At 31.0% G+C, this 26,712-nt stretch overlaps 2 protein-coding genes across 6 annotated transcripts in view; one reads left to right on the top strand and one right to left on the bottom strand.

Moving 5' to 3' along the window:
- LOC136974784 (cytochrome P450 3A8-like) overlaps positions 1-26,712 on the top strand; it is a 399,348-nt gene that overhangs the window by 224,160 nt on the left and 148,476 nt on the right. Inside the window, exons 1-10 of one of the 5 annotated variants that reach the window (XM_067269731.1) lie at positions 7,397-7,527; positions 8,795-8,885; positions 8,963-9,012; positions 9,129-9,225; positions 9,310-9,438; positions 9,507-9,738; positions 9,832-9,971; positions 10,043-10,161; positions 10,248-10,356; positions 10,913-11,001. In XM_067269731.1, coding sequence (XP_067125832.1) covers positions 7,466-7,527; positions 8,795-8,885; positions 8,963-9,012; positions 9,129-9,225; positions 9,310-9,438; positions 9,507-9,738; positions 9,832-9,971; positions 10,043-10,161; positions 10,248-10,356; positions 10,913-11,001 — 1,118 coding nt within the window. In that variant the 5' untranslated portion in view covers positions 7,397-7,465. Of the gene's footprint in view, positions 1-7,396; positions 7,528-8,788; positions 8,886-8,962; positions 9,013-9,128; positions 9,226-9,309; positions 9,439-9,506; positions 9,739-9,831; positions 9,972-10,042; positions 10,162-10,247; positions 10,357-10,912; positions 11,002-26,712 lie in introns of those variants that run through there. The other 4 variants (XM_067269726.1, XM_067269725.1, XM_067269730.1 and 1 more) reach the window with 4 other exon arrangements.
- LOC136974789 (cytochrome P450 3A18-like) overlaps positions 15,493-26,712 on the bottom strand; it is a 28,030-nt gene continuing 16,810 nt past the window's right edge. The window contains exons 8-9 of the mRNA XM_067269738.1: positions 15,742-15,860; positions 15,493-15,653 (exon numbers count right to left, since the gene is read on the bottom strand). The gene's annotated coding sequence lies outside the window, so the exon portion shown is untranslated. The remainder of the gene's footprint in view (positions 15,654-15,741; positions 15,861-26,712) is intronic.

The following is a 26,712-nucleotide window of genomic DNA, read 5'->3' as shown; positions in this document are numbered from 1 at the left end:
ATAGTGTTAAGTTAGCCGACTGGGGAGGGGGCTGTTTCGATATCCGAGCGATCGATAGTCGTGTGGAAGTGGAAAGACTCACCAAGACACGTTTTCTATCTTAAAACCGTTTAATAAAAATAGCAGTTTCTCTGGGAGCAAAAAAAAGTTTTTTTTTCTTTCTTTTTGGTTGAGTGTCCAACGTTCGGTTTCTCGACGACGTACAGTACGTTTTGGTAAACGGCCCCGGGGCCTGCGGCACAGTTTCGAATCGAATGTTCGGGAGAAGGGTAAATATAGGAGAAACACGATGTCTGCAGTAGCGATGGTTAGTTTCGAGCATTAACTAGTTGGTCGATGTTGGTCCACACGGTTGCAAATCCTGATGGCAAGCACCAACAACCGAAAACCAAGAACTCTGAATGTCCTTAAAACGCGCGGTTTTATAAGTTTTTCATTCAAAGCTCTCCATTGGTCTCTCATCGTCACCTGGTGACAATTCGAAACTCGATGGAGGGCGCGGGCAAGGCCGCTCTGGGGCGGGAAACACGGACATTTGTCTGGGCGCGAAAGTCTGGGGCGCCATTTATGCTGTAAGTGTGAGAAAAATATTGACGTGTTAAAAACTCAATTAATAGAAAATTTCACGTATTGATTTTTTCGTTCTCTAAAAGTTTACAGTGCGTATCGTATTTATATTGTTTTGTTTATGTCTAAAAGCTAAAAATATTTACACTATTATTCAAAAATTAACGCAGAATTTGTAAAGGACGATGCTTAAACTTGTTTGAAAACGCATATACTTCTCTGAACAGAATAGCATTAGCACGCAAGCAGAGCACCGCTTCATCTTGTGTTTAAACATGCATAGACTCCCTTATACTTACCTCTAATTATAAAAGAGCATTTTTATTACACAACAGCATTATTCTTGCAATTACGTCGGTAGTGATAACAAGTGGAAGTTCATAAAATTTACTTACTTTGAATCTGGTAACATCGCCGCATGGCTTACTTGGCTAGCTGTACAGTGTTGCCAATTTAAAAATCATAATTCTCCGGTTTTACATGTCGAAATATTTTAAATTATGAGCGGTTACGTAATGTAAATGTTTTTAGAAAGCAATTCTTAACCTCAAAATTAAAAAAATCAAAGAAAATAACATCTGTCAAAAGCTACTTTGTTATTACAAGTTGCAGTCTTTCGTTTCTTTATTTGTAATTTTATTTCTTTGCTTTTGGTTTGTATGAAAAGTACTTAAAATGGAAATTGTAAATACGTGTATAGATATCGATCAGCTTTTCATATTGTTTACATTTGTCACAGCTTGCTTACGATGGTAAATATGGATATACTCACTGGTATTGATATTATAATATTGTATTTTCCCTGTCTTTTATTCAGTTTTAAGAGGTTAATGTCCTAAATTTTTTTCCAAAATTATCGAAGATACCAGGCTAATGAACTACAGTAATAAAGAAATAATACACGGGGTAAAATCTTTAAAAAAATAATTGGCAGGTGTAATTTCTAAAAATACAGTAAGTTCGTACATATTGTATTTTTGTCTTTAATTTTTAATTGCGCCGTTAATATTAACTTAGAATAGAAAGAATACAGTCAGTTTATAAAATTAATTATTAATAAAAAATTTACGAAAATAAATTTAACCGAATGTCGAGACTCATAATAGAAGTGCATGTATAATATAGAGCTCTAGACTAGACGTTAATAATTATATAAGTGCAAAAAGGGGTAGTTTTCAGAGTAGTGGTGACCTCTCAAAAATAGTGTAAATGATAGTAAATAACATTTTTAATTAAATATGCCTCACTTGAAACACAATGGGGCGTTATTCTATGTGCAAAAAGCATGGGTCTCGAACCAATCTTTTATAAACTCATTACTGTATTAAGAATATTGAAACTTAAATTTCGCGCCATATACGACGACTTTAGATTGCCGGAGTAGGAAATCACAAAATTTAATCTTCCTGCAGTTGCATTAAAAAACGAACTAGGAAACAGAGAGATCTCCTGAAAGATTCCCCTGAATTAAAATGTCTGAATTACACATTGTCCATCGGCCTCGTAATTCAAATTTGCCTGCGGCCTTTAAAGCAATACTGCGCCACTCTCAGATACGACATATGATATCTTCTATCTTTCCACCCCTTGAGTTCCGTATTCCAAAATTTTACAGCATATTTTCTTTTATGTATAAGTTACCATATCAAATTTTGTTTTACAATCTTTGCTTTATCCTAAGATATGAAACGAAATAAACGCTAAAACAGGTGTTCCCGCACACACATACACATATACAGAACTTTTTTCTATAACGTACAGTACAGGGACTCGCCTTACGTCGGTAATTCGTTCCAGGAGAGGCGACGTAAGTCGAATTTACTTGTGTAGTTACGACGTAAGTCGAAACTACGGTGGAAAACGCCAATAATGAGCAATTAAAGACCGCTAAATAAGACGACAACACAGAAACACAGATATTTTCATGTTTCGTTCTCTAGGATTTTTGATAATTATATTAACATTTACTAGAAATGTACATATTTTAATATGATTTTATGTGCTTTTAACGCTTTTCTAGTGATATTACGACTTCAATATTTGTGGCGGATGGATTTAAAGTCGAATAAAATGACTAAAACTTGATTTTTATTTTTCCATATACTTTTTTGACAAACGACCTAACTCGAGGTATACCTGTTCACATCTATATATATAATAGAGACGAGTTGATAATAATAATAATAAAAATAATAATAATAATCAGCGCAGAGCCCAAACGGTTAGGAGTTAAAAGTTGAAATTTGGTACACAGTTAGGGTACGTCACAAGAATGCACACTAAGAAGGAATTTTTCGAAATTCCTTCCCACGGGGGAGAGGGACAGGAATAAGGCTTAACACTTCCATCATTAATGGAAGTGTTAAGTAACAATGGAATTGTCAACAATAAAAGTGTTACGTAACAATGAAATTGTCAACAATGGATGTGTTACGTAACAATGGAATTGTTAAGAGAAACCGGCGTGCAAGACGCAGATGCAGTTTTTTTCGTTTTGCAGGAAATCGAACATATTTTTGGACCCATCTAAAAATTCTCTAATTAGTCCGGAAATAGGGGAACCCAATTCTTGCATTCCGTGAAAACAGGTAAGGTTGACTATAATCTTATTCTCTTCACTGTCGTTAATTTTGCGCGAGCAACGCCGGGCCCACCCGCTAGTATTTTAATCTTTCCGATTTATCTAAAACTAAATAGGAGATATAAAAATAAAATATATTTACAACATGTAATGAGATTTATGTTTCATTGTTTAAATTTTATCTATCTGCGATAATGCTGTTGATAAAATAAAATATAAAATTTATTTAGTTAAATATTTTCAGAAATTTCGTCCAGAAAAATACATCAATTTGATGTGAATTATTAAATAAATATAGATATATATGTAACTATATGTAAAATAAATAAAACGTTTGTACTCTGTTTAGGCCATAAACAAGCGTTTTCAAAAGTGAGGTTTTTTCAATATAAATACCGTAAACAGGAACTGAACAGACAGAAAATAAGTACTGTACAAGCTATACGCAACATACTTTTTAATTTTAATTTTATTTAAAGACGTAAAAATATTTTGTAAACTGCAGGTGGCCAGCCCGTTAGCAAGGCACGAAGCTACTATTGTACGGTGGTTTTACTAATTCAGTCACTTATCTTTACGTTTGTAAGATATAAGAAGATATAAGTAGGCATTAGTTTCCAATAGAAAGTCATTCCTCGACGAATCTCTCCTCAGAAGAAACAGAAAAACTTAATTATCTATTTAATATTAAATAAACTTAGTTAATCAATTTATTATGTAAAACACGACAGATTGTAATGCTCACGTATGAAGGAAATGATCGGTTTATTATCTATTGAATATTAGATTAAAAGTTCTACGTGTCATAGGTCTTTTAATCTAATATTAAATAGACAACAGATATGTCGTAATCTACGACAGATAAATCGAAATGACTGCGACAGAATGCAGTGTAGTGACAACCAATCACCAGAGAGTAGAAGTTAGTGAAGACAGAATATAGTCGAAGGTAAGTACTTTACAATAGAAGTATTTTAACTAGAATTAAAGCACAGTCTCGGTAATTCGGACGTTCGCTAGTCGGACGCATCTAGTGATCCGACACAAGTCACTCTTGGATATTTTTCCCATCTTTGCCAAGTCACAGGCAAACTTTACACTAGTTCAAACTGCATTTTCTGATGTTAGTGATGACATGTTATATTTTTATATTATCTCTTACTTATAATAACAGTATAAAGCATAAATTATATATGGACGTACAGTATAGCATCGATTATCCGACTTAATTGGGGACTAGGGTTGGTCGGATAACTGAAAAGTCGGATAACCGAAAAGTATGAAAAAATACATTATTAGTATAGTGTATTAGGCCTGGTTTAAATACTAGCTTCCCTTTCATGGTCGAGCCAGTGCTGCCAGCTAAAACATGCAAAAATTTAACAAAAATAATATTAAAGAAGCCAAGACATAACCAAATATTGTAGCGCCACATCACTAGCTGACATTTGAATTTGCCGACTAGAACGCGGTCGGTTAACCGATAAGTCGGTTAATCGAGGGTCGGATAATCGATGCTTTACTGTATTTGTTTTCTTTTCAGTAAAACATGAACAAACTATATTTTATAATTATATCAAATTGAATTTTAACAGAATGTAACCCAATATTTAGTTAGTCGAATTAGTAAACAGGTTAGTTGATAGAAGTTAATTGCACAAGTGAAATTATTGTTTCGTGTGTTTACTTTCTCAATGAGGTTTTTTTATTTATTACCTTTGTAGAGAAATTACTAGCTTGAAAGTCAAATATACAGTACGATTTTTGGGCTACAATTTGAGAGAATTGTAGACATATAAATGGCGACGATCGTCCGTCTGATGTATGTCTGTCATTTCTTCATCTCGTGAATGGTATTGCATAGGTAAAAGTAAAGACCAGAGATGAAAAACAGTATGGGCGTTACGTCTCGACAACTTACAAAATAACTTCTGCTTTTGGATAGAAGTCGGGCTATTTCAATTCAAATTTTTCTCCTAAATGGAGTTAGAGTTGTGACCCGAATGACTACATTGTTAACAGAAAACTATGATATATATAGGATCAAGGCACCACTAAAGTGCATTTTCGCAAAATATTGCAGCTGGTAACGCCAGCCTGGCATTGTAACCCGTCTATGATCACGTGATTTTTCGATTTAATTTTATTCACGTGAGCTCTAACAAACACCATTTTTTAATCTTAAAATTGTGAAATTTTTGGCTTCGCTTCAGAAATTATTATTACATCTTTCTTTTCTTCATTTTCTCTACTTTTAAACAGTGTAAAATATTTTTATATTGACAAAAATGCTTTATTTGTGTCGAACTTAATGTGATTTGATACGTAAAACGCAAAAAATAAATATATCAAATTTCTACTTCCTGTAATTTATCTCACCGATTGCCATCGGGTTTGTTTGTAAATGGGGAAGAAATATGGAGACGATCGTCTGTCTGATGTATGTCTGATGTATGATCGTCGTCATTCAAGTAAAGTCACTAGAAATTTCGTACTACTGCGAGAAAATTTGTCAATAGACTCGCTTTACTCCCTACTGCGAAAGTCAATAAATGCTAATTGTTTTATGACCATATATTCAAATGCTCCCTTCTGACTTGTAAATCGACCAATTGACAAAGTTTTTATTTTGTTTTACTCACAAGAATGTCTTATTTAAGAATTAACAGATGTTTTCTTTATCTTTTTATACATAAAATTTATTTTTAATTTTTAATGTGATATAGTCGTGTGTTAGACTTAACTCGATCACCTAATATAAAACTTGACATCGCTCAAAATATTATTCACTCTATCAAAATTCTTTGTTGATAGTATAGATATAAATATTTTCTGTGCATTAAATGAAGCAATCAAAAAAATAATGGGCAGCCCATCAAAAATTCGGCAATTTACGAAAAGGATGTCGAATGCGCAAATTCGTTTATTTATAACTAAAAATATTCTCGAAATTTCATTAAAAAAATGCATTTGTGACAATACCTAAATGAAATTTTTACGAAAGAAACAAATATTGTACAATTAGCGCAATTTGTATTCGCAAAAATTAATTTTGAAAATTTTTGTCGCTGTTATTTTTCGCGCGGACAACGCGATTTCTCGCATAGTATAATGAGACATCGCTGAGTTTAATAATAAATTGCGATATCTCGTTTCAAAATCAGGCTAGAATCGATCTTTTACTTGAAAAAAATAAAATTGTTGGGAGAAAAGAATTGATAGCGAAAAAGATGCTTGCGATGGTCGCGATCGACGATAGCGATTATCGCGAGCTTGTTTTTCCCCATTCTTTTTCCTACCCGAATGGTCGCGTTGGATTTTGTAGAAGCTGGCACTTTTTCGACTTTTTTTTGGAGTAAACTCGGCGCGCAATAAAAACATTGTTTTTTTTTTCATTTTTCTGAGCTTGAAGAAATTGGAGAACTTAAATTTTTTGAAAATTTTGAAAACTTTCAGAAAAAAATGCGACAAAAAATCCACCAGAGGGCTTCTCACAGAATCCAGGCGATCATAGAAGGGGTAACGATTTTACAATAAATAATTGATCGTTCACATTGCATTAAATTGAGGAACATTTCATTAAATTCTTGAAGAAACAAGGTATACGTGTTAATTAATTGGTAAATTGGCTTATAGGTATGGGGCCTGTCTGCACGGGACAAGCCGAATAATATTCTTTAATTATTTTAAATAATAAGATAAGCCTAGATAAAAAACTTAATTATTGAATTTTATATATTAGTTTTACGAGTTAAAGACATCAAAATTAGCGTATAATGTGTGGCAAATACAGGCAAGATTCACGTGTTATCATTCATAACACCAGTCCAAACTTATAAAGTTCGTATGAGTAGATATTCATATATATGATCACTTTCATAATTATTAAATCTCCCTTGCATCGACAAAATAATGCAGCACAACACTTCAGTAATCTACCAAACGGCGAACCACTAGTCAGGTGTTTGACACACATAGAATACAATTAAATCTACTCGTGGCAAGCCTGTTGTTGAGGCATGAACCTGCGATTAGTAATTAGGGGTTTTATGTACTATGTACTCGGTCAATGGTGGCCATATTAAATCTCTCATTACAATCATTATCAAATCGTTAAATATATTATATAAGTACAGTACATAAATTGTAACATACCAAAATTATATTCGAAATTATTTTATTTTTATTTTTATACATTTACAGATGCAACTGTCATCCCGCTACTCTTCGTAAGATTTTCAAACTTGTGCATTCTTTCGTACAGACTTGAATTATATTAAATTTGGAAGAATCAAATAATCAATACATTCAAGTGTAATGTACATAATTACAACCATACTTGTTTCTGTTTTAGTGTGCTTCATATTATTATGGATAAGGTAAGTGGTGGTGTTTTTAACTAATGTAATTAAATTCATTCAATTTTATTGTTACAGGGAAACTATTTCAATTTAGTTTACATCTGTAATTGATATTAACAGAAGCGTTTTCGTTACTTCATATCTTGTACGGGTAGAAATGTTGTATCGTACATTTGTACTTATTGCTTTTGGAATTCCATCTAATATCAGCTTTTGCCACCAGATATAGCCACTTTTCAAAACTGGAATTAACTTAACACAGTGATATATAGTAGATATGAACTGATTTTGGTCACAAATGTTGATTTGCTTGGAAATTTCAAATATTTGATTTTATTACACGTGAAACAGGGAAGACAGCTTTGCATTATGTATTTATATATACACAGTACTTTTAAAATTGATATTTTAAAACTATCGAAAATTAAAACGGACGGAATATGTCCAGATAAAATCCTACAAAAACAGAATCATTACGGAAATAATTTTACGAAAATAATTCTAAACAAAATTAATTACTATAGGATTCGGTCTTTGTAAAGTTGAATAAGTTGGATACGTTGAAAGCTACAGAGATGAAAATTTCTTACAGATAAACGGAGATAAACAGTACTATCAGAAATGATTTCGTTGGCTGTTATAGTGTTAAAATATCTATTGTATTCTGTGTTTGAGTCGAAATTAACATGAAGAGTATAAATAATATTATATAGCTAATGCGGATAAAATCTATTTCTCCCCTACATGTACAATATTATTAGTGATACAAATTAATAAATTATTAAATTATTTCATTACTTTTGTATCATCTCTATCGTCCCGAATCTGTTAAATATAACCGAGGGAAAGTATGGCTATTGGACAAAAAAATGATCACCCAAAATTATTCGTGGGTGTTATCTCCAGTGGGGCCTGATTTAATGAGGAATTTACTCCTTATTCCCATTTACAACGTTCTTATAAAACCTATTCCTATCCTCAAAATGAAGATATTTACATTTATAACAATAAACAGTATAATAAATTTTTAAATAAAACGCTTAACATATTTTTTAGTCGAAACAACTGAAACTGCACATGATAGACTTAAACAATTTTTAAAACTACCACGTAAAGTTTTACATTTTGCTGGGAAAGTTAAGCAACTTGTTGAAGGATTTTTAATATTCAATTAGTGATCTCTGAAATGAAAATTTCTTAAATTTCATTTTTAATATTAGGAAAGAAATTTATAAAAATATAATGTAAAATTAAACTGATAGAAAACTAATTTATTCAGATGGAGAAAACAAAGGATGACTTTGTTTCAACGTTACGGAATTCCAGGCCCAAAACCAAATTTCTTCTACGGAAATTTAATTGAATTTAATAAAGGGGTAAGTACTTTCAGTCTGAATAAACCAATAAAGAAGAATTTTAAAGTGAAATACAATTCTCGACTGTTCGTGTGTAGAGGGACAAATGCATAAAAAAATGGCGACAACGATATGGAAAAATGTTTGGGTAATCAATTTGTTTCCATTTAAAAACTGTATTAAATTCAATAAATAAAGTTTTCTATGCATAAATATATTTTCAATTCAATATAAATTATAACTTACAATTCAAAGTTTGTTTAGGTTTTATCTAGGTGCAAAACCTTTCTTAGTATGCAGCGATGTCGAATTTTTGAAACTCTCCCTAATAAAGGACAGTTACAATTTTTACAACAAAGATGTAGGTATTGTGCACTAATATTAAGAAACAGTAAATTCTGAAAAGCTTAAAATTTATTTATGTATTTACTTCTTTTGCTGAAAGTGGGTGCTACCTGATGCTGGAATTCCTCACGATGCTACAAAACATATGGTTGGAATATTACTTGATCAGAAATGGAAAAATTTAAGAAGTATTCTCAGTACTTGTTTTACTACAGGAAAAATCAAACTGGTGTTAAATTATTACTTGAGATTTTTAAACATATATCTTTAGGAATTACATAACATTTTATAATTTAGATGAGTACTCTAATGTCTTCACCTATAAAAGTATTTCTAACAAACGTCGAGAAGCAGGGAGATCGGCCGTTTGATATTTTAAACTTGTGTAAAAAATTGGTTTTTGATATCATCTGTACATCAGCTTTTGGTGTAACCACAAATGTTCAAAATAATGAAACGAGTAAATTCGTTGAATCGGTTCATGCTGCATTTTCAGTTAATTCTACCGATACTTTAGCTGCAATAACTAGTGAGGTTTCAATTCATTTTCATTTAATATCTTATTATAACTAGAACCTGAAGTAATAATGCTTAATTATGTTTAATTATTTATATAATTTAGTTTGTTTTCCGGAAGTAGAGCCAATATGTACGTTTCTTCGACATAAAATAGATACTTTAAAGTATATGTTGAATCTACCTTCTTTAACGTTGATATACGAAACGTGCGAAAATATTGTGAATTCCAGGAAAAAATTAGATGTGAGGACCTTCTCAGTATGTGAATACGAATAAATTGCAACATTTCAATATCTATATAATTTTTATTTTAGTCTCCTCCACCAGATCTGTTGCAGACAATGATAGATGCGGAAGATGAAACTATTGTAGAAATGAAAAAACTTCCAGACAATTTTGTGATTGCAAATGCGACAATGTTTATGGCTGCTGCGTAAGTACATTAACAAATTTCTTTATATTTTACATAAAATAGAAATATTATGTATAATAAAATAGAATTTTTGATAATTTTCGCAGATATGACGCAACAAGTGCTACAATAGGATGGTGTATTAATCATCTCGCTGGTAATCTTGAAATACAAGAGAAAGTCCGTGAAGAAATAGAAAGCAACGTTTCTGATGATGTAAAATTTTATTTTTTATTTAAAACGTTGTTATATTGAATTTAAACAAAAATATCTGAAATGTAGATAATTGCGCCACGTAAACCATTGTTACAGTCATATTTTTAGTTAGGAGTTTTTCTTCGGTAAAAGTAAGGTGGGCGCTTTCAATCTAAATGCACAAAATAATAGCAAAAAAATCTTGTAGATACCGAATGCTATCGTGATCTTTACCAAAGAAAAACCCCAAGGAAAAAGTTGATTGTTGTAATATTTCATTTCGCGCAAATTTTTACGTCTCACGTAGTTTTATTGAATTTAAATGTTAAGCGACATATGTTATACGAATTGAATAAATCACTTTTAAAATTGATTTCAATAATACAACTAAATATCAAATATTTGTATGTACTATAAAAACTTTGCGAAACTCGAGATTGGCCCAAGCCTTTTTTCAAAGAAACATAGTATTTCTGTTTAATAGAATTGCATTGTAAATACAGAAACATATATATTTAATTATAAAACATTAGAAATATAGCATTTATAGATTTTTTTTATTTATTTTCATTTATAGATGGATATCCAATATTCTGACTTGACCAATTTTCAGCTGCTCGATCACGTTATCTCAGAAACACTACGCTTCTGGCCATTCTCTTTACTGTAAGTTTGTGTGTAAGCTTGCTTATTATGTTAAACATAATTAATTGATGATAATATACTTTCTTTACATAGTGCAGTAAATAGAATAAGTTCAGAAGATTACTCTTATAAAGGTATCACCATTCCTAAAAATAGTATTATAACGGTTCCAGTACAATTGCTGCAAAATGATCCAGCTTATTGGACTGAACCTGACAAGTTTAATCCCTACAGGTGATATGCTAATTATAATTAACATATGTTTTTATTTGATTTTTAATGTAATTATTGGATACTGTGTGTTTTCAGATTTTCGTCAGAGGAACGAAAAGAAATTGACTCGATCATATACCAACCATTTGGAGCAGGACATAGAATATGCATAGGACAGAGGCTAGCAAAAATTGTAATGAAATTAGTGCTGGCCAATCTCCTGAGATCATTCAAATTAGAAAAATATGGAGACGATGTAAGTGGTAAAATACTACATTATTGAAGCAACTGAAATTTTTCGAACGTTTAATAAGAATAAATTCAGTTTGCAAGCCATATAATTCCAAACAATAAACAAATAAATCGCTCATATTCGAGAAATTCAGTTGCAATTTGTAGTAAAAGTTGTATTGTTCAGTTTACTATTGTTAACTTGTACATATTTATTTTTCTTGCAGGATGAAATGGTGTATACCCTATTTTCGAGTTTTCCTAAAAATGGAATAATGATTAAAACAATTCCATTACCTTCGTGATTATTTTTAATCCTCTATGTTAACGATATAAAACAGAAATAAGCATAAATGTTATAAATTTGCTCACAATTTTAAGTTTTTGTTTAAACTTTTATCTATGTATATCAATAAGATGATAGTAGTATTGTTACAGTAAAAACCAGTTTTTAGTTAGAACGTGTTTTAACTAGTTGAAACTAGTTTATAGTGGATGCCTTTGTTAAAACCCGTTTTGTCTAGTTAGAACTAGTTTTAACTCAAATTCACTTTTGACTAGCAGTAAATTCTAGTTATAACAAGGACATCCAGTTGAAACTAGTTTCAAGTAGTTAAAACGCGTCCTAACTAAAATCTGGTTGGCAGGGTTGCTGTCCTTTCGTGGCATATACCAACAACTTAAAGACTACCTTTAGGCAAAGGCATCTTCACCACAGCTGCACTATTTTCCAGGCTGAATTGTGTGCTACCTTCTGTGCTGTCGAATGCTGCAATAATTACTGTCATCGACAATGCATTAACATCTACACTGACTTAGCTACCTCTGTTTTTGCACTAAACGATGACAGGAATAACCATTGCAATGTTAACAGGATAAATTGGTGCACCATTAATTCTAACAATCGGAATTCTTTGGCGTGTATTACAGGTCACCGAGGGAATAATGGCAATGACAGAGCAGATGAACTTGCTAACGAGGCAGCAGGCATGTTTCTGTGTGATTGTATCTAAAATGCTCGGCCACTCAGCTCGATAATATCCCGGATGAATATTCACAATTACTATCTGTAGCAAAGAATGTGGAAAGGTGAGGGCACTGGAGAAATCACTCGTCTCTTTTTTCTCAACAGTGGACTCGATAACGCACCTGCAAAAAAGCAGACTCTCTCACAAGGAAATTCAATTTATCACTGGGCATTGTTGTTTTTTTAGCTGACTGTGCCGGTCTGATATTCAGGGCGACGGGGATTGTGTACTATGTGGGGAGCAGGATGGTTTTATTCGTTACCTTTATGAGTGTTCAATTATGGAAAAATTTCACCTGGAATTCAGGATGGTGGCAAATTCCGAAGGAGTCAACTGGCCCTGCTCAGCAGAGGCACTTATCAGTTATCAGGCATTGCTTAAGAGCCTCAGAAGCTTCATCAAGGACTACTTCGTAGAAATTGGCAACAGGATGAAAACCAGTCACAGCTCTCTTGTCACATTACGCAAACTTTGTTCATATATATGTTGCACTCAAACCCAGTTTTTAGTTAGAATGCGTTTTAACTAGTTGAAGCTAGTTTATACTGGATGTCTTTGTTAAAACCTGTTCTGTCTAGTTAAAACTAGTTTTCACTCAAATTCATTTTTGACTAGCAGTAAATTCTAGTTATAACAAAGACATCTAGTATAAACTAGTTTCAACTAGTTAAAACGCGTTCTAACTAAAAACTGGTTTTTACTGTAACAGTATTTTAATATAGGTCAGGTATATATATAAAATTTACAGTCATATAATTTAAAAAGATTCCGAAAACACAATAGAGTATTTGAAAATCTATTCTTAACAATACAATTGTAATATAAAGTGACGATTGTCTTTGACTAGAGCGGTCCGAAAAGTGATAAAAAGTATCCGATAACAGTAAGTGGAAATTCGAGAAGCATCAGCGAATAATTTCTGCAGAAAAGAATCGCCGCATTTAATTCTATCTTTTCCTTAATGAGTCGAGGGAATAATAAAAACTTTCTGGGATCAGGTGAAGTAAAAATGTAACCATTTCATTTGTTACGAGATTCGAATTTGAAATGCAAACTTTTTCCTCTTCACCCGTTTAGATGAAAGAACTAATTGTCGAAAAATATTAAATTTCTTTTATGTAAACAAGAATTTGTCTTCCGAGAAATTTGGCATCGAATGTAATTATTTGGATAGTTTATTCTTTGAAGTATTTTCCGAGGAATTCTAAACACGCCATTCTATACTGAGCATAACCAGACTCTTGATCACCTTCTGAATTTATGCCAATTTTTTTCATTATTAATTTAAACACGCGAAAACTTATTTCGTTTAACTATTCGAATACGTAGATACGAAGTGTAGGGTAAGGTACCGACAGTCGAAATTTTTATTTTTAAAAATTCCAAAATTTACCTACCTACGAAACATAATTGTTTATCTCCCACGCCCTCGGCTTTTAATCACCAAAATTTAATAGTTTCAATCCTCTAATAAACAAACCCTTCCATATTTTAGAAATCGTCGATCTAAAAGTAGTTATTAAGCTTTAAAGAGGGTGAACAAAGTCGTGTCCCCACACACTTACATCGACAGGTAGAAGAAAGAAGAAAAAAAGTCGGTTTCGAGGTCTCTTTAGTTAAAAAATAGAGAGTCGTTTCTGATCCATTGTCATACTTTTCCTCTGTTATATATAACAACCGAGAAGGCGAAAATAAAATCTACTTCAATATGTAATGAGATTCGTGTTACGTAACGGACTCTATAATAACGTTGTTGGTAAAATAAAATAGTACATTTAATTTGTTACATAACTTCAAAACTTTTTACAAAATAACGTAACATTGATTTGATAAGAATTATTTTTTAAACAAAATAAAAACATAAACATACACGTAGTAAAATAAATTGGAAGATCGTGTCCTATTGAGGCTCGAGAGAGATTTGAAGTGTATAATTTTTACAATATAGATACAGTAAGCAGGAACTGTACTTATAGAAAATAAATATATGTTATATATAATATACTATTTAATTTTATTTTAACTGTTTATTTCTCAAAAATGGGACAGATTCAAACACTCCAAACTTATACTTGCACGGCCTAGATCATGCTTACATTATAAACAGAACAAGGTCACGACGGCTAATGGATACTGTTACTGTTGATATGTGTTTGTGTATATATCCGTATTTAATACTTTTCTGTGTAGTATAATTGTTTTCTGTAATGTTATATATGTGTTTTGTTAATGTTAATATAGTATTTGCTGATCTCTGTCCCATACATATTCTGTGTCCCGCTCCGAATAGTTGGTAAACGATGGAATCAATTGGCTTTTGTTCTTTAGATGAAAATCTGAAAGTGTGTAGTAATGTTAAATACAATCTTTTAAAAAAATTGTATTTAACATTAAATGTAATTAATACTATACCTATAAGGATTGAACTTATCAGGTTCACTCCAATAAGCTGGATCGTTTTGCAAAAGTTGTACTGGTACTGCTAGAAAGTTTTTAACATATCATTTATAAAATTAAATTAAAAATAAGAGTACTTACAACAAATAAAATGACCAGAAGCGAAGAGTTTCTGCAATAACTTGATATAACAACTGAAATTTGCTTACGTCGGAAAATATTGAATTTTCGCCTAAAATGATTTAAACGATAGAATTTAAGTTTCCGCTGAATAAATTTCTTCAAAACGTTATATCAATGTTTTAATTTACACATTAATTAAGTAGAAAAATTTGTATGTAGCTGAATTTTCATTTATTTTTATTCACTGTCGACGAGTGGCCTAATGGAGAGAACCTCATCAACGGGATGAAACGTGGATTTTTCAAGTTATTTTTCCCTTTCTAACATATAAGTATGAAGTAGTTTATTTCTGTCGAGTAAAGTAAAGACAAACGTAGGGATAATCTCTCAATTTCCGATCGAACCCATTTTAATAGGCTTCTTAATCTCATTGCAAAGTGAGTTTTCCGTACAGATATATATTTTTAAAAATATGAAAGATATAAGCTTGTACTATAAATCATTTAAAACTGGCTCAATAAATAACCTATTTTAATATAACGCATTTTTATATTAAATTAAAAATAACAATTTACATCGTCTCGAACTTTCATTTTAATCACTTCACGAACTTTTTGTTGTATATCAAGATTACGAGCTAAATGATAAATACACTCCAACGTGGTGCTTGTCGTGTCGTACCTAAAAAGTGTGTTAAAATAATTGTTTATGAAAACCCATCGAGTTTAGTATTACATTCAGCACTTCAGAAATTTAACAATGCAATTACCCGACTCCCTTAAACATCATCGCGGTTCCAATTACTAAATTGTCTGGAAGTTTCTTCACTTCTCCACCATTATCATTTTCAGCATCTATGATCGCCTGCAGCAGATCATGTGGACGTTGCTGAAATACAAAATATTGCAAATATAATCTTCATATTTCTATTTAAAGAATCTCATCCAAATAACCTTATATCTGTTTTTTTCCTGGAGATAACCATTTATTTACAGGTTTCATAAGTCACCGTAAAACACGGCAGATTCTACATGTATTTTAATGTATCTATTTTGTAGCGAATAAAGCTACAGACAGGCTCCACATCCGGAAAGCAAACTAAATGAGGAATATGACTACAAATTAGTAAACGTATAATAATATAGACAATGAAAAATAATCAAAAAAGCACTTGTTATCTCAGCTAAAATGTCTGTACAATCAACGGAGAATGCAGCATGAACCGACTCTATAAATTTACTAGTATCATGTTCTTGAACATTTGTGGTTATACCAAATGCAGTTATGCAGATTAAATCAAATACCAACATTTTACACAGGCTGCCTGTATTGAATGGGTGATTTCGTTTCTTCTCTACGTTACTTAATGATGTTTATTAGGCGAGACATCAATGCACTCATGTGAAAGATAAATAACAATGTCATCAAAATAACGAACATTACGCAAGAGTTTATGTAAGAAATGTATAGCAGAAAAATGTTAAAATTATACTGTCGAAAAGGACGTATAATTTTAAAGAAAACCAAGAGTACTGTGAGCCCGCAGGTTTTGGGGGGGCGTAAATTCGTGAGTTTAAAGGGGTTCATGACCCGCAAGTTCGATCGGATGTCGATTACACATCCGATCTGATCGGAAAGAGAAAAGAAAACCCAAGTCATCGTGAGTCAGCAAATTAGTCATCGAAAGTTGAACGATAGGTTATCTCAGTGCCAACAACGATCGTATAAAAACCCGATCGACTCTGGAAAGAGGGCGATCGTCCAGAAAGGTCTGAATCCAGTGTCTCCAGTCCCGGACATAAGACTGATTCCAGCTTCCATAGTCCAGGAGGTAGTCGCATACTGTCGTCGCATATTAAGGTATATCGACGTGTAATAACCTTTATAAACTCTTTCCCGCTAGAAGTTAGGCACGTGACCACTTTATTGGTTAGATCGCGGTTAGCGATAGATATATTTTATCCGCATTTTAGCAGTACTCGGTTATCTTTATTTTATGTGTATTCGCTTTTGTTATTTAATAAACCTTCATTGTTATTTCTTAAACCTGTCTCCTGTCAATGAAAGTACGCCTGCCGACTTACTTACGACCTTCCCACTCACTTTTGCCCTCCTAGCCGTCCGAAACGACAACGAGAACGGGATTTACCAACCCGTGCAGCGTAAGTGGTCAGCGAGGTTTTACTCCTGTCCCTCTGCTTATCTCACAATACCATTTTGATTTTTCAGCAGGTTAAATTCTACAGCAACTTCACACTGACAGTGGGTTTACACTACTAAATTAACTTGAATTCGTTCCACCTTACTGAGCCCTACGCTTTACTTCTGAAAGATAAAGAAAGATGAATGTAATTCTTATAGTTCTAGACTTATAGGACACACTGTATAGACAACATAATACACGGAATGGGAATTTTTGAACAAAAAATCGAATATTACCCAAATATTTTTCCATGCTGTTTCAACCAATTTTCAATACATTTGTCTCTCTACAAAAATGGGATAAACTTAATATTCTACGTAGAGAAACTTTTGTAAAATTTTTATTTAGGTCCACTTATTCCTTTGTTAAATTCTTTTAAATTTCTTTTAAATTTCCGAAGAAAAAATTCGGTTTAAAACCCGTTATTCCATAGCGTTGAAACAAAGTCATCCTTCGTTTCCTCCATCTGTAAAAATTATACGACAGCTTTAAATAAATGCTTATTTTCCATTGTTAAAACTTTATTATTTTATCCTGACATTGAAATTTACGAAAACAATACTTTATACCACTATAGTGGACAATACCACTGGATACTGATTGCGGGTTTTAAGCTCACCACTAGGTTAGTTAGGTGAAAGTTTACCACAAAAAGTTCTAGTGAGAAGCACCTACTTTTTGGCATATGACCCATGTGTCGCGTTGCCTTATTCCAGTGGTCCCCAACCCTATGCCCGCAGGAACCATTACGCCCGCCGATCGTTTTACGTGTGCCCGCCGCTGTGCGACCACGATAAAAATAAAAATATTTCGGTTTTCAATAAAATGCTATGTAAAAGTTTTTTTGTTTTTAATGATTAACCACTCAAAAGTAGAAAAGGCGTCCAACACAGATAAATGCACAAAGCGAAATGCGACCGATCTCTTTTTATCCTCCGTCAAATCTTCACCAACCAAATTTCCCATACCTGAAATGAAATAAACCGGTTCGTTCTGAATATCATAAAATCAAAGTACAGATCACGACTTACAGAACACCTTGACGATTGCTTACGAGCAGGAATATCATCATACTCTCCTAATTACGAAGCCATGGCCAATGAAATGCAATGCCAAAAATCATATTTACTTTCAGATTTATATTTTTTATAAAGAATTTTTATACTCTGTAGATTTTGTATGCATTGTTTAGTAATTACTTGTTTTGTAAAAATTATTGTTAATAGTCTTGTGTATGTTTTATTACATTTTTGAAATTAAATGTTTTCTGTACATTATGTGTACGTATTATTAACTATGTCCAAGTATAAATTCACCTTGAAAAAATAAATGGTGCCCGCTGTCCGGCTGGTATTCTAGAATGTGCTCTTAGGTACAAAAAGGTTGGGGACTCCTGGTTTACAGTGTTGAATAAATTTAGTGTAATGTAAATTTTCCAATATAAAACTAGTATAAATGTTAACAAAATGAAAACGTTTAAAATATCTGGTCAGAAGTCTCAATTTCTTTTGCTACTGAGAAATTTTGAGTTAATTATACATAATTTAGTTGAAATTTAAAATGATCTAAAATTTGTTTTATATCGTGATTTTCCGCTTATAATTTGTATAATCTATTTTTAACATGGAGCGAATAAGCAAGTGTTCTCTCACCTCTATTATATGATTAAAAATAACAGTTACTCAAGTGTGCTGTAAAATTAATTTTCGTTTATATCTTAGTTTCCATAGTGTACATAATTACAAAATTCTCTTTCACAATGAACGGAAGTATGTTTGAATATACGTTGAATTTTGATATATGCAATTAAAGAAGGATTAATTTCACATGAAAAGTTAGTTGTTATTTACGTTACGTGAAGTATATAAATATTTCAATATAGAGAGATTTAATCAACAACAGATGTTTCTAAATCCATAGTAATTTGGAGAAAAATTTCATGCAAATGAAAGTGCTTGTATGAAATTGCCGTGATATTTTTCACAAAAATCAAATTTACATAATATGATACAATATAAAGTTGAAAATTGTAAAGTTGATTTTATGTAATTCATTAAAACAATAATTATATATAACATTCAAAATCAGTTAGTATCAATATCGTAATAAATTTGTACTTTCCGTACGTAATATGAAACACAATTTTTCTCTGTCCAGAATAAAATAAAAATATTTAATTACTTAAACAATGCTCTGTTCTATCGAATATAATTAACAGACAGAATGAAAAAATTTCAAGTCTCATCTTCTCTGTGTTAAAATGATCAGCAAAATGATTATAATAGTTATTTTTCATAATTTTCTATTAGTAAAGTGGATTACAGGCAACAATTTTAATTACTTTTGTTAATATTATTTCAATGATTAAGCAGATTATAGACACAAGATATCCAATGCCCATAACTAACAAAGGACTTTTAATATCTTCGATTGACAAAGGTTGGAATTCTAATGTTTCTTGGAATTCTTCATCTTCTTCAAGAAACAGTTTCTCAATAATTCCAGCTTCAAACATGCGAGTTACTCTAGAATAAGATCGTTTTAAATATATAAAAATAAATCTCAATTGTGGTATGCAGTATAAGTGAATTTATAAATTTCTTACGTGTTAGTTAAATTCTTTTTAAACGGAAAATTCTTTCTGATTGGATAAGCGATCATATAAGTACGAAAAGAATCTTTCGAAATCACATACTTATGCCTTTCTACTTTACTGATGTACAGATTTAACAAACGTGCAATAATTATGTATGCAAATCGTTCGTTTTGCACCTTTTTCAAGCCATTTGGTATGTCCATAAAGTTGTTATTGGACAAAATGTTTTCACTTAAAATTTTAATATCTTTTGACTTCGATTCCTAGAATTAATAGTTATATTAATATAAAATACAATCGTTATAATAAACAAATCTTGAAATTAAAAAAATACACTTATTAAAAAACACTCGTCTTATATAAGAAGTATAAATTTTTAAATTCAAAACACTTACCATAATCTCTTTCCAAGTAGCAAATCCCTTGTATGTTCCGCATGAGTACTCACCGTTGCGAACAAAAACAACAAGTTCCTGAAAATCTCTTGGAAAAGACTCGGTTAAAGGACATGTCATGAAAGACATCAACGCTCCGCTGTAACTGGATACCAAAACAACAATCGATAACCACCAAATTCCTATCATAAATCTGGATGCAAGTCTTTTCACTTGCTCTAGGTTCAATCCTATATTAAATCAACATAGAATTTTTTTTTACAAAAGTCATAATTTGGATTATATCAGAATTATAGAATTTTACCTTCACCCAGAAATGTACAAACTAAACTCCAAAAAACTGTACGTAGAGTCCATCGTTTCCCTGTTTCTGCGGCGATAAATTCCTTCTCCAGCACTTTATATAGCGTTAGTCCAAATATCAATACGATAGAAAATGTAGCGATCCAAACCTGGTTACATAAAATATAACTTAATGTTTGAGTTTTAATTATAGTTTAAGACTTGTGATTGTTACTTACATTTAAAGTGAAAGGCTTCGTAACAGCATTCCAATCAAAAACCTTATCTGGAGCTCTAATAAGAAAAATTGTAGGATAAAAAGAAAAAACTGACGTAAACTCCATTGCAGAGAAACGTTCGTGGTTGACGGCTACAGGTATGAAGGCCACATCTGCTTCCTGAATTAGAAAATTAATTATAAAACTGAAGTTATAATAAATGTACTTTAAAATGTTGATTGATAAAACATGAAATTAAATTTAAGGGTGTTGTTTGATTATAATATTTGAGGATTGAGACTAATTTGCTTTCGATTTAATCGATCTAAAACTAAAAACTTTAATGTTGTGAATATTTTGTATTAAATATATTTAATCCCTATGGAGGTTTTATCAGAAAAAAATGTCCAGTTCGCTATGTATTAATTATTATCTTTCTATATTGTTTCATAAGAATATAATATATAGATTATATGGAATGTTCTATAACTGTCTCTTAGGACCTATTACCAGATACTTGGATAACAAGCAATGGAACGATTAAGTAAGAAATAAATGAGAATGATGAATAAATTTACAGGAGATACAAAAGGAAAAAGGAGTAATTAGACGTTATGCAATATTTAAAGTTCTTGAAAATTGCGTATAAAGATCACTACAAACTAACTGTTTAAATGTCACTGTAAGACTAAGAGAGCAATGTAAAAAAGTTTCAAAAAAGTAGCAGATGGGTCATTACGTGTTGAGTACTTATTACAATTTTAAAAGCACTATTCAAAAGAAAAACCCGCTTGTTAAAGATAGAAAGCCATCAGTGTAATAGTTTCCAGTTCATGCAGGTGATTTCTATGTGACATCCATCGCAGTCATTATATAATGCGTCACAGCAATTCAGTATATATAATATTTGTCTTTTTAAATTATATACTTTTCTGTATGAAGTATATTTAGTTTACTATTTTTTAAATTTTGTACTGCTAGTTGGTGCTACATGTATATTAAGCAAATACAATGCAAAGATTAATTAACATATAAAAATGTTATAGAATATGTCAGAATTGTATATACGACATTCTTGGTCAGAAATACGTTAACATGTCTGCTGAGAATTACAGCAATTGGTTCGATTGTCTAGAAGTGCATAGTGGACAATAAATAAACGAACATTCTTATTTATCTATTTATATGTATGAAAAATATCATTAAAAGAAAAATTAATGTACATTTATACATTCTGAGACTTTCTGACTGACAGTATATAGGTATATTTGCAGATTTGAAATACTAGGTCATCGACGTAAAAGACGTGTAAAATCTTTATTTCCGATCGGTTGGAACTGCGGAAGGTATTCGCTTTGTACCTGACATGTTTTTCTAAAATTTACATAGAAGTTGAAAAGCAAAAAAAATAGCTTTTTTTATTGTCTATTCTCTTGACAGTCTTAAACTAGTTTGAAGATCGTGCCTTTTTATAGTTTAATTTGAATCAATGAAAACATTTTATCAAGTGGTAGTCTCTTTAATCCGAATAGCGGTAGACTGTCTCACAGCTAAACAGGTTTAATAACTCCTTTATTGGGTTTTTAACATATGCATTTCGGATCAGTGTTAACAGTCCTGATCCTTCCTCAGTGCTTTAAGTTCTTCATATACTCCCCAACACCCATACAGCACTCTCCGAGTTCTGTTTACATATCCGTTTTGACAATATTGTTTATTTCCCTTGCTCCAGTGTATCTACAGTAATATGGCTTTAAAAATATTCCAAACTCTCAAAATAGTTCCATAAACACTTTCAAAATAATTCAACACGCACTACTTTTTACAATTCCACAGTACTGTGGAATTGTAAAACTATATGAAGAACTTAAAGCACTGAGGAAGGATCAGGACTGTTAACACTGATCCGAAATGCATATGTTAAAAAGCCAATAAAGGAGTTATTAAACCTGTTTAGCTGTGAGACAGTCTACCGTTATTCGGATTAAAGAGACTACCACTTGTTAAACATTTAAAAGATATTCGACTTCTGTCCAAAATATTAACTTTATTGAATACTTTTCCATAATAAATAAATTATTCATGGATTGGTTAATTGTAATTTCTTTTATGTTTAATTTATTTTAGAGTGAATGTTTAGTTTGTGCACGATTTATTTTTTAAATCCATTTAAACTGTGCCTATTATTATTTTAGTAATGTATATCTGTAAATTTTTTTCACTTGCAAACCAATACATTCTCATTGAAATACATCTTGTTATCGGTTATAACTATACATTGGTTATTAATCAATAAAATATTATGTAGCGACTGACATAGCATCTTTGATTCGGAGCAATTTATAAATTTTGAAGTGGAATGATAAAATATTTACATTAATGTGCCTAATTTTCTTGGCTCAGAGGAATTACCTATTTATTTCTTTTAGACCTTTTATTGTAAAATTAACTATTTACACATTAACTTATTTTAAACACTAGAATTTTATGTTTACTTACCTGGTTTGCAACTTGTCCTGTAATTCCGTACCACTTACCACTTTTATCTTTATATCCTGTAGCTTTTTCTATTGGATGAACTATAATATAACTATTTAAATGTCACAATTAAATATATGCAAAATAATTTACCTGAGAAATTTATAATTTCATGTCTCATAATATATATATAGTTAAAATACTTTTCTAAACTAAAATAAAAATGTTTGAATTTAACATGTAAAAAAATAAGAGAATTTTACTATTAGTAGCCTATATCAAACGAATACTTTAGGAAAGGAATATTGATATAGCATTTTAAAAAATATTTAAAAATAAACCGAAATAAATATATATTTGAATGATATAATTGTGAAAACTGTAGCATTCGAAGGTGAATTACAAAATGCAAGAATATTATGAAATGTATATTAATTATACAGTTTGGTTGAAACATTCACGAGTTACAAATTTGCTTAATTCTTCGTAGTCACACTGTACTGTACATTTCGATAACTGTAAATAGCTTTTATTTTTGTATAATTTGTTGCTTTCGCATTTTGAGATGAATGTTAATTCGCTGTATTATTGCACTTCTCTTTTTCATAGATTTCACTGTAAGTACTTGCTACATATATCAGCCAACATACAGTCGTTTGCGAACATCATGTAGCCTCGTATGATACGTGTTCTGTATTTATATGTTTTTCTATATATTGACTATTATACGAAATACAGTATACATGAAATCAACGAAAGTCGTATAGATAACCCAACTTTCACTGGAGCATTCTATTACTTTTCAATGCTTTTAATATACGTGCACGATACTCTATATAAGCATTTAAAACACTATACGTAATCAATTTCTGAAGATTATTTTATTTCACACGTTTTTAACGGTCTGACTAACTAAATTAAAATTTTTTGTGGTATGATTTAAAAAATTATATAAAACTCTCGTATTAATGTTATAGTAACTATATTACTTTTATCTATACGAAAATATGGAAATCATTTTTCTTTGTCTACAATGATGATTTAGTTCGATTTTTCATTTATTATGTTTTCAGCTATAATCTTTCATTTTTACTTTTCCTTTTCATACACAACCATCTGATACAATAATTTTAGTTTATCCTTCAAATGATTCCATAGCAGATAAATAAATTTATCGGCTTTTTTAATGCCCGTGTTGTTTTTTCGTCACGTTTAATTTCCTTGAAATCTCAAATCAGTTTCAAAAAGGCTTTTATTTTCAATACATATAAATAGATCTGCATAAGTGTATAATTAATATTCTTTACACATTGAAGAGACAATAATGTTTAAAAATTAAAATGTGTTATTAATTAAAAGCATTTTAATTAAAATTAAAATGCTTTTAATATGTAACCTCATTACATTAGTAACAAGTGTTCTTGAGGTTACATATTAAAAGCATTTTAAAAATATAGTAACATTAGTATATTTCTCTGCTAAGAACCGAAAGAATAATTAAGGACGTGGCCTTTTGCACATACCACTTACATTAAATCATTGATAAATGAGGATAAATACAAGGCCAAACAACACAGAAGTATAATGTGGCGATAAGATAAAAATAACACTAATGAATATAAACATAAAACGCTGCAGGCTATTTCGTTAGAAAAGTTTATAAAAAAGAAACAACACATATACAAGCAAGTTGCTTCGAAACAAATGCCAAAATTTATACATGAAAGATGAGTACATTCACAGAATCAAGGAAACTCTAAACCAGGGGTGGGCAAGCAAGAGTTCAGTGGGAGCCAAAATGTAGGTTTTGCAAAATGCATGGAAGCCGGAGTTCTGTACTGTTGTGGCGGATAGTATGATAAGGCGTGCGATTTCATTATATAATATAAATATAATATAAAACAAATATTGAAATTTTTTAATAAACATATTTTCACAAAATTACAAAAATAAAATTGTAAAAATAATAAAAAATTAACAGTTTTAGCAAGAGCCGCATGTAACTCAAAAAGAGCCACATGCGGCTCTCGGAGCCGCATTTGCCCATGTCTGCTCTCAACTGTTCACTTAATAATACAAAGATTTTTGAAATGCCTTATTTTTCGTTCCAGCAGCTTTACTTATTTTGTCGTTGAAACAACAGTGTTATTAGTCGTTGAGACTCACAAAATACCTAAATTAAAGATATCAAAATTTAATTATTTTTATGAATAAAAGTTGTATTTTGTAAAGAGTAATTTAAAAGCTATTGCTCTCTTCATTCTTAGAATATCTCATGAAACACAGCAATCTTCCTCATATCACGATATTCGACATATCTGAAGAGTAGATAACAATAACAACTAAGATTACAATATTATTTTCCTGTAATAAAATGATTCTTCATAGATATTAGATACAAGAATCTTCTAAAGAAAAATATTTGTATTTTGATTTTCCAGATATTATGTATAGCATACATATCTGTCCCGCAGTGTTTTTTTGTTTCCATGTTTTCAGACAGCCTGAATCTAAAAAGTAAAAAACAGAGAAAAAAATTCCGTGGATATGTATTGTATGTATGTTTAAATGTTTGTGTGTACTTCTGTGTGTTTGCGTCTATTTCGCTTAATATAACAGAATGGGGTAAAGATTGAGCAAAGAAATTTAGCACAGTAGCTTGTACAAGGGGCATTGATGCTCTTAAATTCTATTAGGGTTGATTAGGGTTGGGCTTAGTAAAGATTTTACTTGTTAGTGTTTGGGTTTTTTTTATGAATTTTATCTTTACCTTAAAAATTGAGAGTTTTGCTATCTGTAACAATTAAAAATATAAACAATCCATTTTATCCTTACTGTATCTACAAGAAGACCTGGGGTAACCATATTAATAAATTAACTTTAATTGTTTTATTTTTCGTATTTTACACTGAATTTTTCCCTCTCGGTACTAATTGAAACAAAGAAAGGAAGTACTAATTTAGTACTTCTTTTCTTTGTTTATTGTTCTGATGATCTATACGTTGTTTTGCAGTTTTCTAATATCAATATTCTTTCATTCTTTTCCTTATAAACCATTACACATGCAGTACATTTTTTATCAAAATTTTATGTTTTTTATTTGTATTTCGCTTTGGTTGTATTAACTTTTATGGTCGCTATATTCACGACTTCTTTGTAAACGTGTCTAATTTGATTGTTTTTGCAAATTTCTTTTAGTTGGGTAAAGTTTTCTCATTTACGTGTATGGCTTGAGTTAGCCATTTATTCTTATACATTGATTAATTTTTTATTATTATTTTTAATCCATCTTGCCTTCTTGATAAAGTAGTGTTCTTCATGTTCGGCATCACTATTTCCTCAGATGTTAGATAAACAAAGAGTGGAACATCAATTCTTCCTGCAGGGTAAGTTGGAGCAAGTTAGCTGTTGGACCACTGCAATACTCATAATATTCTTATCACTTTGAATATTTGTAAAAAATTGATCAATTGATTTAACTGACTACACAAAGTATGAAAATTATTGCCTTTGTTAATTTCCTATTAGTTTTTTACATTTAGTTATGTTCAAATTTGATTGTTCTAAA

Source organism: Centruroides vittatus, unplaced genomic scaffold, assembly GCF_030686945.1.
Source record: "Centruroides vittatus isolate TY-2023 unplaced genomic scaffold, ASM3068694v2 contig_356, whole genome shotgun sequence".
Taxonomy (NCBI): Eukaryota; Metazoa; Arthropoda; class Arachnida; order Scorpiones; family Buthidae; genus Centruroides; species Centruroides vittatus.
This window is presented reverse-complemented; position numbering and strand designations above follow the sequence as displayed.